The sequence below is a fragment of the Agelaius phoeniceus genome, chromosome 1, assembly GCF_051311805.1.
Source record: "Agelaius phoeniceus isolate bAgePho1 chromosome 1, bAgePho1.hap1, whole genome shotgun sequence".
NCBI classification, from domain to species: Eukaryota; Metazoa; Chordata; class Aves; order Passeriformes; family Icteridae; genus Agelaius; species Agelaius phoeniceus.
Genome location: NC_135265.1, coordinates 129,842,381 through 129,854,937, shown reverse-complemented (window position 1 = coordinate 129,854,937; position 12,557 = coordinate 129,842,381). Strand labels below are relative to the sequence as shown.

Genomic DNA, 12,557 nt, shown 5'->3' with positions numbered 1-12,557 from the left:
CAACCTACTTTGTACTCTGACAAAATACTTCATTCTTATCTATGTAAATGTTAAGTTGATTACATTTTTAAAATGTTTGAAAAGCTTTTAGATTAAACAAAACTTCATGTGCTTTTAGTTTATTGTGGAAGCTGCAGAAAGTAATGCTGTTTTTTTTAAAGCAACTTTTTAAAATAGAAGTCAAATTCATGTATGTTTGATGGTTTTCTTTTTACGTCTGTGAAATCAAGATGCACTAATAATGCATATTAAACTTAAAAGTATTCAGATTTATAGTATACATCTTATATCCATTTATAGCTAAAATATAAATGGTGACTTTTAGTCCTGAAAAACTTTTGTTGGTTTACCCATGTAATTTTAACTGAATTGAGAAAATACAGATTACAGCTGATACTTGCTGCTGGCAGCAGTAGTTGATTATTACTCAGAGCTCAGGTAGAGACATGGTGTATATGGGCTCTCAGATGAGCTCATACCATGTTCCTTGCTGGTTTAAAGCATGGTTTACATTGCACTAATGTTTCTGTGCATTCCCATGTTCCTGTTTTGCAGTTCTGTTAAGTAGCAGCTTTTAGCAGGCATGTAGCAACAAGGCACTGACACTTAAACTGCCTCAGCTTCCTGCAAAATCCTTACATACCAAATTAAGTGTATTTAACTTGCCTTTGATCTAAATTCCTCAATGTAACTTCCAGTGGGAAAAACCTAGTCTTTTCTCAACCTTGCTTTGAATCTATTCATGTGTTGTACATTTCATCCTTCATTTAGTTTCATGTGTTGGGACATTTATTTATCATGACTTAGTTAATTGTGCATGAACTAGAAGTCGGAGGTTCTTGGCAGCTGATTCACTATGGCCATCAGCAAATTGCCACCCTTGCCAGCCTGTCTAGGAATTGCATGAAGGCATTAATCCCTCTGGGTGTGATGCTAATCTTGTGTGCATCCAGTTGAGAATAACTCCATTGTAACAATAGTGTAGGATTAAATCAGCCGTGCCATACTTGCTCCACTGTTTTTAATGGAAACAGATTATCATTGTAAAAGTGGCTAAAGATACGGTGAAGATTGTTAGTGTAGCTCTCTGAGTAGAAAGAGTAATTACTGTCTCCTCTTCTGAGATAGGTTATATGCACTGTGATTGACAGTGGCTATATTTCCTGACTATCACATCTGAAAACTTACATGTTTCTAAATATATTTGGTTTAGAGTTTGAGGCTATACTTCAGTTCTCTAGTGACTGGATAGTAGGTTTGTTTGTATGGTACTGTAAATTATTAACAATTAATTTTTAATTATTAATCATGAAAGTGCCCTGCAATAAGCAAGGGAGTTGGTGATCCTTCTGGGCCCCTTCCAATCTGAGATGTTCTATGACCCTAATTATTCATTATTTAGGTGGGTGTTATTTCCTTTAAAGCAGATACATAGTTACATGAATAGCAATGGGTATCTTTAGTATAGGTAGGAATCTGAGGTACACAGTGGAGTAAAATTGTAGAAATACAGATTTAAGCCTGCCTTTGCTTCGGTGACTGAAATACAGAGTTCTGTAAGCAACAAGGTTGTAGTGTTGTTCCTTTAATCAAAACATATGTATCAAAGAGCTGACATGGCTTAACACCACGACAGTTAGTGTCTGTCATTGTTTAACTTGGGTAACCTCAATGTTAACTAGATTAATGAAGCTAAATGCTTTCACATGGTAGGTAGAGCCCAGTGATTAGGAGAGCAGGTTCTTACTGTCTTAGGTATCTGACTCCAGTGGCTGAAAAAAGGCTCAAGTCCTCTGTGCAATTCAAGGTATTTCCTGTCTTTTACAATGAAGGTTTGCCATGGAAGATTGTAACAAAGACTTTGATATTTCAGTCCACAGTTTTCTATATTATGAAAGTGTCTCTGTGACACTGATCAGCAGAGTACAGGAGAGTATTTTCACTTACTTGTTTTGGTATATGCTGGTAGTTATCATACATCTGAACCCCAGAGACTGTTCATCTCTGGTAATGCTTCTCTCTGGATCAGACTGAGGTGAGGTACAACAAGCATTTGAAATGTTTGCATGGAATAGTGAACTTGTTTCTCTTGTGTCTTGCAGTTGTAAGCCTGCTAAGCACAAAACAGAGAAGCATGGTGAGCACAGACAGGATCCATATATAGTTCTAGGTTGCAATTTACTTGTTGGCAAAGCACATTTAAGGACATGTTTGCACTTAGACATTCTTTCTGTGTTTTGCACCATTTGTCTTCACTTGTCTCTGTTGTGTTACTGTTTGTAGAACCACACCATAACTGGATTTCTGAGGTAGCTTGTCTTTGCTGCTGGAGATAATATAACATAGACACACCTTGTAAGGACTCTAGGACTTCATAAGGTGTTCCTGTTTGTTAGTGGAAAGTTTGCATCCCAGTCCTTGGTTCTTCACTGATAGTGCTTGAGGCATGCCCCTCTTGCTGTTACAGGCTACATCATCTTTGACTTTACAGCTGCTATTAGATTGTTGGTTTGGGTTTTTTTGTTGTTGTTTTTTTTAAAAGATTGTTACTGTATTCTAGTTTGTCTTATATTTACTGAGTTTTGTTTCCCATTGTCAAGAAGATGAGAATTTATATTTTAGAACTTACACCGACTGTGTGAGGCTCCCTCTCTGTTTTTTCAAGAGTGTAGTTTCACTCTATTTTTAGCATTCTCATCACCCAGTGTGCAGATTTTCATCTCTTCTTCATATGACAGGGCAGTGGTTGCTAATGCTTAAAATGCCAAATGCCTTGGTTTCCTGGAAGAGCGAATTTTGTTTGTTTGTGCCACATGCAGACCCTGAACTTCCTGAAGAGAGGAGGATTATGGTATAAGATTGTGAGATTAATCCCAGACTTGCATGCTTAGGATGCCAGCATGTGCATGCATGCAATTTACCCAGCTGACCACGTGGGTAAAATGTGGTTTGTGGTTGGGACATCCACGGTTCAGATAAAGTGTCCTTGAAAGAACTGAATTTTACTGTCAGTGAGCTTGTGATCTTGGCTTTACTTTGTGCTTCCAGACTATGAAGCTGGAGGAGCAAATACTTTGGTTTTGGTAAGATTTTGCTTTTATGGTCCATCAGGAAACACAGACATACTATTTTCTATGAGCAGACTTTTCCATTTTGGCTAGCTGGAAGTGAAGCCCACATTTAAATATACTTCATTTTAGCAGAGTTCCAGGCACAATTCACTAACACTTCTGATGTTCTTAAATGGTAAAAGTAAGCAGTTGCTGAAAATAAATCTGTATTTACAAATTCCATATGTGTGTGCTTGAGGCAAAGTTTTACGTTTTATAGAGGTTTTTTTTGGTTGAGAAAACTCATTGGCTGTAAAATCTATTAGTTTTTTGAGGGACTCCGTGCTTCTGTTGAAAGGGATAATTCAGATTATATATACTTCAGTTTCCAAAAACATGTTCACAGCCTATATTTTTTTAAGGAACTATGCTGGTAACCCACTGTAGACTTTGTTTTCCAATGCCTGCCTAAAGCACAAGAAGAAAAGTAGGTATAAATAAATAGATAAATGTTTTTTTCACAATAAGAGGTATTAAATCCTGAGCTGATAGTTTCATGCTATACCAAATAAATCACTGGAGTGGTTCCCCTTAGTTACTTGTACTGAAACCTCTGATAACAAACTAATTCATAAATGGATCTAGAAGAGGGATAGGTACTGAATGTGCTGAGAAAACAAAATGGGATGAAAGAATTGCAGAGAGATCATGTACTAGAAGCAACTGGACAATAAAATGGTAGGTATGATCTAGGGTAGGGAAATGCAGAGTAATAAGTTTGGGGGAAAATAACCCCCAGAGTAATAAATATGGGGGAAGAGTAACACCCATTATCTGTACTAGTGGGTGGGCACAGTATTTTACCAGTTACTGTCACTCAGAAAGTCTTTGTTGTTACTGGAAATGTGATGTCAGTCTTCAAATTTAGTCAAGGCAAATAGAAGACAAAGTATATTATGAAAAGGAGCAGAAATCAAAATTTAAAGCATTACTATACTAATATATAAATATATTATAAAAATTATAGCAGGAAGACAAAATGGAAAGGAAAAAGTATAGTGCAATCTGTTACCTGTTTGTCAAAACACACATTGGGCTGCAAAACCAGGAGTTACAATAAACAGATAAAGTGCATTATTTTCTTGCCAATGTCTGTTTAAATTATGCTGGACAACTTATTGCTGTAGTATTTTACAAAGGGTTCAAACAGAAATGATTGAAAAAGGGAGAAGATGCATTTTAGGAAGAAAGGTTTGTCACTCTTCTCAACACAGTGGTTGTGTTGCAATGTGCAGCATGTTTCCTAAACCCTTGCTAGTAGGAAACTGGAAGAGATGTCAGCTTGTCTTATTACAGCCCCCTTGCTACCAGCCAGGGGGGAATGAGGTGTCCAGCTGGATGGTCTGACTCAGGAGGTCAGCTTGTGTTTTCAGAACATTAAACTTGCTCTTGTGCTCATACTTTCAGGTGTCAGAAGGTAAATATTTTTAGCAAGCTGAAAGAAATCAAAGAAATATTGTAAGGACAGTTACTCTTGGCAGCCAAGTCCTTGGAATACTGCTCTGATTACAATATAGGCTAAACATGGCATTCTTCCTAAAAATTTTTAAATTTATCTGTTGGGGTGGTTTTGCATTTAAATAAAATATACTCTTTAAATGAGTGTTTAGACAATGACCACATGCTTTAGTAAAACTCTTTATGCAAATGCAAGCATTTTATTCTTGCTTGTCATTTGTTATCTGCCTCTAATATACAATATCATTATACATGTTGTGATTTTTGTGCTATTTTAGCTTTTAGGTAGCTTCATATGACAGAAACTCTGTTAGAGTGGTAGAGGTTAGTTTTATGTCCTGACTTTCTTCTCTGGATGTTTTCTTTATGCTCATTTTCTGTATCAAAGTTGCAGGCTTAAAATATGTAAGCCTATTATCTGTATTGGAAAATGCTATTTAGAAACTGTCAAGTTGCTTATGAAAATAGTTGGTAAAATATCACTGTAGGTAAACTCAGTTTCATTGATATAAATACTGAGATTTTAAAAAATCTTTACCTTTCTAGATAAGATTGATGAAAAAGTTTTTGGCTGGTAGTCCAAAATTTGCTCTAGAAAATTAATTTTACTTCTTATTGAATGAAATGAACTGTGGGTGACAAAAAGGAAGAATTCAGAACAATCAAGATGAATTCTGCAAGACAATGTCAAAAATAAACTCAATTTCTGTAACAATTGAATATGACTACCCAGGCTATTTTGTTTATCCTAAGTTCTGGGAAGAACAGAGCAAATACAAATTAAGAATTGAGAAGAAAAGAAGCATCATAATTATGCAAAGGGAATTTAATTCATTTAAGGTAAACTCCTGAGTACTTTTTTCATCTGAAGCAATGCAGACTTTAGGAAATAATCCAATTTATGGAACTGGAACACAGTATACCAGAGCTGGGTTTCTGTCCTTGTCACGAAATACTCAAATATAGGGTTCCAGCAAAGGCAGCTCAAGAGGAGACATTCAGAGAGGGGGTCAAACTAATCTGTGCCTCTTGTAATGGCTTGTGCAGATGCAGCACACAGCTGGAGTGCTCTGAAGGGTACTGCCAGCATTTTTTGGTTTGTCATAAAGCACTTGTATGTTATTCTTGCTCTGCCTTATCTTCTTCCTTCCTCCCCATACATTCCTGTGTTTATTACCAAGGTCCTTTAAGGACTTGTAGGTATTCCATTTTGTAAGGGAATTTTATTTAGCAATGTCTTTTCTTTTAAACTGCATGTTCAGTAGCAAGACTTGCTTCTTGAGTAAGGAGGTAGATAGATAGATAGATAGATAGATAGATAGATAGATAGATAGATAGATAGATAGATATGCAATGCTTAAAAGCTAGAAAAAGTAAGGATACTGTTCTGGACTCAGAATCTAATCTTTCCTTTTACAGCCATTGGTTGAATGTTTGAAAGACATAGATACTGATGGGAAATAATTAAATAAAATTCTTAGTAAACAAAAATCTTACTAAAAGCTTGACCTACTTTGAAAATTGCATGCTGTTCCTGTTTAACATCACACATAACATTTGCACACACGGTAGTATTTTGAGCAAAATAATTTGCCCTAACAATAAAGCTGAGAAAATGTAGAACAGAAAGGCTGGGTTTTTTTTACTTAAAAGCCTGTCTGACTGTGAATAAGCAATTGAATGCATTGAGTAGAAAAAGTTAAACTTCATTCTATGCATTCTCTAGTAAGAACAGTCATCAGTTACTCACTGCCCGATACTTGGTAATCCAGGCAAAGAAATTCTCAGTCATGTTGAGAGAGATTTTAAATGGGATGTTTAAAAATGAGAAATAATGTTTAGACCTCATTAACAAAAAAAAAAGCTCTAAATTTAATTAGCATGAGAGATGAGTATATCACACCACTTAGGACTGAAAATGTAATCTAACAGGAACTACAGGAACAGACACACCTTAGAAAACCTCAGGGCATTTGTTTAGAAGCTGACTGATGTACAAAGAAACTCAATGTTTTACTTTATTTTTAAATACCTTGGGCATTCATAATACCTTTCAGATTTCTAATGTTGTCACATAGGAAAAATGAAGTTTGGATAGCCAAATCCAAAGATCCTTGTCCAAGATCCTGGGACAAGGGCTGGGCTGGAAGTGCCAACAGAGCCTCTTGCCACTCAAGCCAGTGGGTTTTGCTTTTTCAGAACTGCTGAACAAACACTATTTTCTAATATTTTTTCAAAACCTATATAGGATTAAATGTAAGCCCCAGTGATGAAAGTTAGTTTTGATGCTTTGAATTATCTTTTAAAAATTGCTAATCAAAGCCTTTTTCTTCCCTGTAGCCTTTCCTTATTCTTATGAATCTTCACTGTTCACCAGACGTCCACACATTTCTGTGCAGAGCCTTTGTCCCAGCCTGCCTAGATCAGATTCACGTGATTCACCCCTGCCGAAGCCTCTGTGAGAAAGTGTATTCTGACTGTAAGCAGTTGATGGACACTTTTGGAATTGCATGGCCTGAAGAGCTGGAATGTACCAGGTATTTTTCATATTGACAGGTGGTGGGAGTGGTATTTTCATGTTTCACACAGACTGAGTTGAAAATCTGAGGCAGACTGTTAAATATCACCTCGCAGTAATTTCCTTACTATGCTGACCCTGCAGTGCTTATGCATGGGACCATTTCTTTATTAAAACTTTTTTGTTATTCAAATTATCATCTGCATTTTCTGCCTGTGACAGTTTTTGCAACAAAGCTCTGCGACAGTTCTTTTCAATAATCACATCCTGGCAAGAGGTAGCTTTTTCACTGTACATTTCTAAAAGTTTTAAATATTATATGTTACAGCAGAGATTTTGCTTTGGTTTCTGATCTCTAAACTAGGGATATGATCATGCTTACTTTATTAGGGGTTTTAGAAGTAACTGCTCATAAGATGATGGAATGTAGAATATTCTGTATTTCAACAGACCCAGAACATTGCATAGTAGAAACTTTCCATTGCCCCTAATTGTTTAAGTGTGCCAACCTAGTCTTGTGTTGCTTTTCCTGTACTGCCTGCCAAAACTCCCTTTTTTGAAGTGTCACCTTTTCCTCAAAGGTGTTCACATGTCTGTTTCAGATAGAGGACAATTAATACTTCATTTGGGGAAAAGATTTCTATATATTTTAAATGGAAACCACTGGAAACACTCCAATGCAATCTTTTTGAGATTATGACCTCCAACTGTGGATATTTATAAATTATTAAGGCCAGATTTTTTTTGTTTGTTAACGCACATCCAGTCAAGAGGTGCAGGAAAGGAGCAGAGACTGGAAACTCAATTTTTAGTGGTTGCTAATCTGTGATGGGGCTGAGGGAGAGCTGGGACAGTTGTCCTGGGGATGACTTCTGGTAGAGATCAGTACTGGAGTCAATATGACAAGTGACATTAATGCCATTTCCCATAGTTCTTCAGGAAAATAGAAGTTGTGGAGTTTTAAGACAAGAAGGCATTAACTTCTCCCATCTTTTGTGGGGTTTTATGTGACAATAGTGCCCATCAGCCAGCAGATATCTTTAAGGATTATTTTGAAAAAGTATGACTATTACAAGTGAATCCAATTATTCAAAATATCTTTAAAATGACATTTAAAATAAAATTATGTTTTTTGCAGGATTTAGTGCAACTTCAAATTATTTTAATACTGTTTACCATTTACTGAAAATGAACCTTTCCTGTTCATATATGAAGTAATACCTCCCTGGTAGCCAGTACTGAAAAGTCCATGTTCTGAGAAGTCCAGGATGTTGTTAGAGCAGCAGAGATCCTGCTTCTGCAGCCCATGGAAGAGGAGCTGGTGTGAGCATGTAATTGAAATACTGAAGTCCACACTTCTGTATTCTTACAGAGGAACATGAAGCTGAGTAAGACAATGAGTGAATGAAGTTCACTCTCTTTCCACATGCACTGTTCCAGCCTGTGGTTAATGAGAAAATCTGCCATAGAATCAGTTTTCTTAACAATTAGTCTGGATTTAGTTGGACAGCATGATAGGCAGTAAAACACAGAACTGAAGGAGTTTTTAGCTGGAGCTGAGCTTGGACACTGAATTGAGAGGCTCTTGTAATAGTGTTTGACAAAGAATGTCAACGTAACAGAATTACACTTTAAAAGCTAGAATGCGAAACTTGTTCCTTTTAATGTACATTTAAACTTGGAAGGCCTGTGACCATCAATCCCATTTTGAGTAAATGTTTACCTGCTTGAGTTACATAATCTTATTTGAAGATACATCCAGCACTACTAATATGGTAGTATTATAAAAAGATCACATCCTGTGTCCAGTTAAACCCTGGAGCAGTTTTTAAATTAACAGCACAGTGCTAGAAAATTGTGACAATACTAATAATTTTGACAGTGCTTGCATTTTCTACTTAGGTTTTTTTTCAGTTAGTTTGTTTATTGTTGGTAATGAAATAGCAGTACAACACAAAAAATTCTAATAATCATGTACTAGTCATCAAGTATGATGTCTGTCTTCTTCCTTAATTGGAAGCTTGTATTTTCACAAGATTTTTGTCACAAACAGTCAGTTATCAAACATTTTTAAAAAATATATACTGTAAATATTTTATGTGCATATGTAAAATTTTACATAATAATAATTTTAATTTTAAAGTGTAGAATGATTGCAATTTGAGTAGTGTTTCATAAATTATAAAGCAACAGCTAGAGAGCAACAGTTAAATGCAATTGAAATCTTCTGAAATTAGAATAGTTGAAGTTTGGATTTTATAATGTCATCTGATTTTTTTTCACATCATTTCACATTTGCATCATCTATAAAATTTAATAGTGCTTAGGATCAGATTTTTCTCATATTTATAAGAAGTGATTCTGATGCCTTATCAAGGCTGACCTAGAACAGAGGCTAGATAGAGTTAAAGAATAAAGCAAGTATTTATTAGAAGGCCTCAATGGATACACCTTGGGCAGCACAAGAGCCCAGCCAGGACTACACCCAAGATGAACCCAAAATGGTCACAAAATGGACAACTGGTCACGAGGTTTCTCACTTTTATAAGTTCTGGTCCATTAGCATATTGAAGTTAATTGTCCAATTTTAGATTTAGGTTATGAAGTCTCATCCTTCTTGTTTTTCTCTCTTCAGTCCACGTTGTTTATGCTCTGGGGCCTGAAATTTGGGTAGTTGTCCTTGGTTCCAAGCTAGGAAAGGAATTGTTTTTGTCTAGCTGCTCTGTGAAGAGAGCTTACCATCTCATAATATGAAGCTCAGAACTACACACTAAAGCAGTAAAGAGTCTGAAAAATATAAAAGCTAAAACCTAAGGCATCAATTCTAGTTGAGGATGAGGGCTATTGAGGTATTTCCTCTTCTCTTTACTTATTCAGGTTAATCAACTGTGATGAGGCTGCTCCTGCCACTGCTGCTGTAACCACAAACATACATGGAACTCAGAAGACCCCAAGCCAGATCCGAAGGGATTATGGATTCTGGTGTCCCCGACACCTACACACTACCAATGGACAAGGCTACAAGTTTCTAGGAATTGATCAGTGTGCACCCCCATGTCCCAATATGTACTTCAAGAATTATGAATTGGATGTGGCAAAAAGTTTTATTGGAATAGTTTCAATCTTTTGTCTTTGTGCTACACTGTTCACGTTCCTAACTTTTCTGATTGATGTTAAAAGGTTTAGATACCCAGAGAGACCAATCATCTATTATTCTGTCTGTTACAGCATAGTCTCTCTAATGTACTTTATTGGATTTTTACTTGGGAACAGAACTGCCTGTAATGAGGCAGATGAGAAGTTAGAAATTGGTGAAACAGTTGTTCTTGGCTCCCAGAACAAAGCCTGTACTGTCCTTTTCATGGTTTTGTACTTTTTCACTATGGCAGGAACTATATGGTGGGTGATTCTGACCATCACTTGGTTCCTTGCAGCGGGAAGAAAATGGAGCTGTGAAGCTATTGCACAGAAGGCCATGTGGTTCCATGCAGTTGCCTGGGGAATACCTGGTTTTCTAACCATTATGCTCCTTGCAATGAACAAAGTGGAAGGGGACAATATCAGTGGAGTTTGTTTTGTGGGTCTCTACGACCTGGATGCCTCGCTGTACTTCGTGCTTTTGCCGCTGTGCCTCTGTGTGTTTTTCGGTCTCTCTCTCCTTTTAGCTGGCATCATTTCTCTGAACCACGTGCGGCAGGTCATTCAGCACGACGGCAGGAACCAGGAGAAGCTCAAGAAGTTCATGATCCGAATTGGAGTTTTCAGTGGGTTGTATTTGGTGCCTCTTGTAGCCCTTCTCGGATGTTACGTTTATGAACTGGTGAATCGGAAAATCTGGGAAACTACTTGGGTGTTTGACCACTGTGACCAGTACCATATTCCTTGCCCTTATCAGGCAAGTAACGTTTTCCTTTATAAATAATACTGTAAAGTTAATTAGCAAAAACCCTTATGCATATCTGCCATGCAATGAGTAATCAGTTCAAAAACATGGAGTGATTAGTTCCTTTTCAAGTCAAAAAACAATGGAATATTATTTTTGCTTTGAAAATTTTAATCTAATTGGTAGCATTCAGCAATTAAATTCAACTTGCAGCTCTAACAGAATATATAGCTTTTTGCAGTCTTTGAACTTGATGTTACAAATTGTGATGGAGGAGGGTCGTTCTTCACAATATTTGTTTCTGAAAGCATTTGCTTAGTACTTCAGTGCCAAGCTCATTATCAAAGTACATAAGTTGAATTTTCATCAATTTTGGTTGAAGCTGAAATAAGGATTCTTAAAAATTTAGACTAAATTGGATTTTAAATGCTGCTTATAACCACAGATTTAGAATCACTTTTTTTTTTCTTTAAAGTGTAGAAGTGTAAACCATGTGAAATTACAGAACAAATTTCCCATATATTTTTTTCCACAATAGCTGTAGTTTGCAGGCTGATTTTCAGAAATGCAAAGAATTCTTTATTAAAAAAACCAATCAAAACAAAAAGCAAATAAAGAAAAAAACCTCAACTAAAATTGTGGAGGTGATTGTGTTTAATATTTGCCTCTTAAGATCCAACTTCTTTGGAAAGACTTTTAAATTAAATCTGCCTATGTTCAGTAGATTAAATTTTCTGCAGTTGCAGGGAGTTTTGTATACTGACAAGTATTATTTCTTTCTATTTAAGAACAAATATATAAGAAGACAGCATCACTAAAAAATGCAAGTGTCTTGTGTCATCTTTCATTGCATTACACTTCCCATCTATCTTTTTTGCTGCAATAAACTATCATTAAAAATGAGGAATAGAAATACAGGCATTATTGAATGATCAGAATTGACCTTTTTCATTCTTAAACACCATTTAGTATCCTCTGGATTGAAGTCAGTGTAGGCTGAGACCAGCACAGCTCACAGACTACTTAGTTATTTTGGCTTCCAATGCTGTTTCTTAACAAGTGTATTTTGACTTCAGTGGGTTTTATTCTGAGCCCTGTATAAACCTAAATGCTTCAGAATATACAGGTTTGAAAACAAGACTTTTATGCTTTAAAAATAATCAATAAATTTGTTTTGTGGTGCTTAAATATAACAGCTTGGCATAATAACACAGAGCATGTATTTTTAGCCTTTAATTAACCCATTGGAAGGAAGAAATATCAACATTAAATATTACACAAAGATCTACTTTATGGGATCTGTCCCTATGATAGACAGCGTGTGCTAATTGTGGAATAGCTCAAAGTAGTGTGCTTGGCCTTGGCTTATCTGAGCTGGCTTGTAGACTTCTGTTACATTTGCCAGATGAAAACCAAATAAAACCAGACTGAAGTAGCTAATGTTACCTGGCTAACAAAAATAGTGGCTTTCATAGATGGGTCTGGCAGATAAGACAAGTGGCATAAATTAAACTTGCAGCATGACTGCTGAAGATAATGATCTCTCACTGGGTTAAATGTCTCAGCTCCTATGATACAGCTCTGCAAA

General features: G+C 36.2%; 1 protein-coding gene across 2 annotated transcripts in view; it reads left to right on the top strand.

Moving 5' to 3' along the window:
* The window catches only part of FZD6 (frizzled class receptor 6), a 67,316-nt gene that overhangs the window by 49,522 nt on the left and 5,237 nt on the right, over positions 1-12,557 (top strand). For both annotated transcript variants that reach the window (XM_077187305.1, XM_054647069.2), the window contains 2 exons: positions 6,909-7,105; positions 9,964-10,981. In XM_077187305.1, coding sequence (XP_077043420.1) covers positions 6,924-7,105; positions 9,964-10,981 — 1,200 coding nt within the window. In that variant the 5' untranslated portion in view covers positions 6,909-6,923. The remainder of the gene's footprint in view (positions 1-6,908; positions 7,106-9,963; positions 10,982-12,557) is intronic.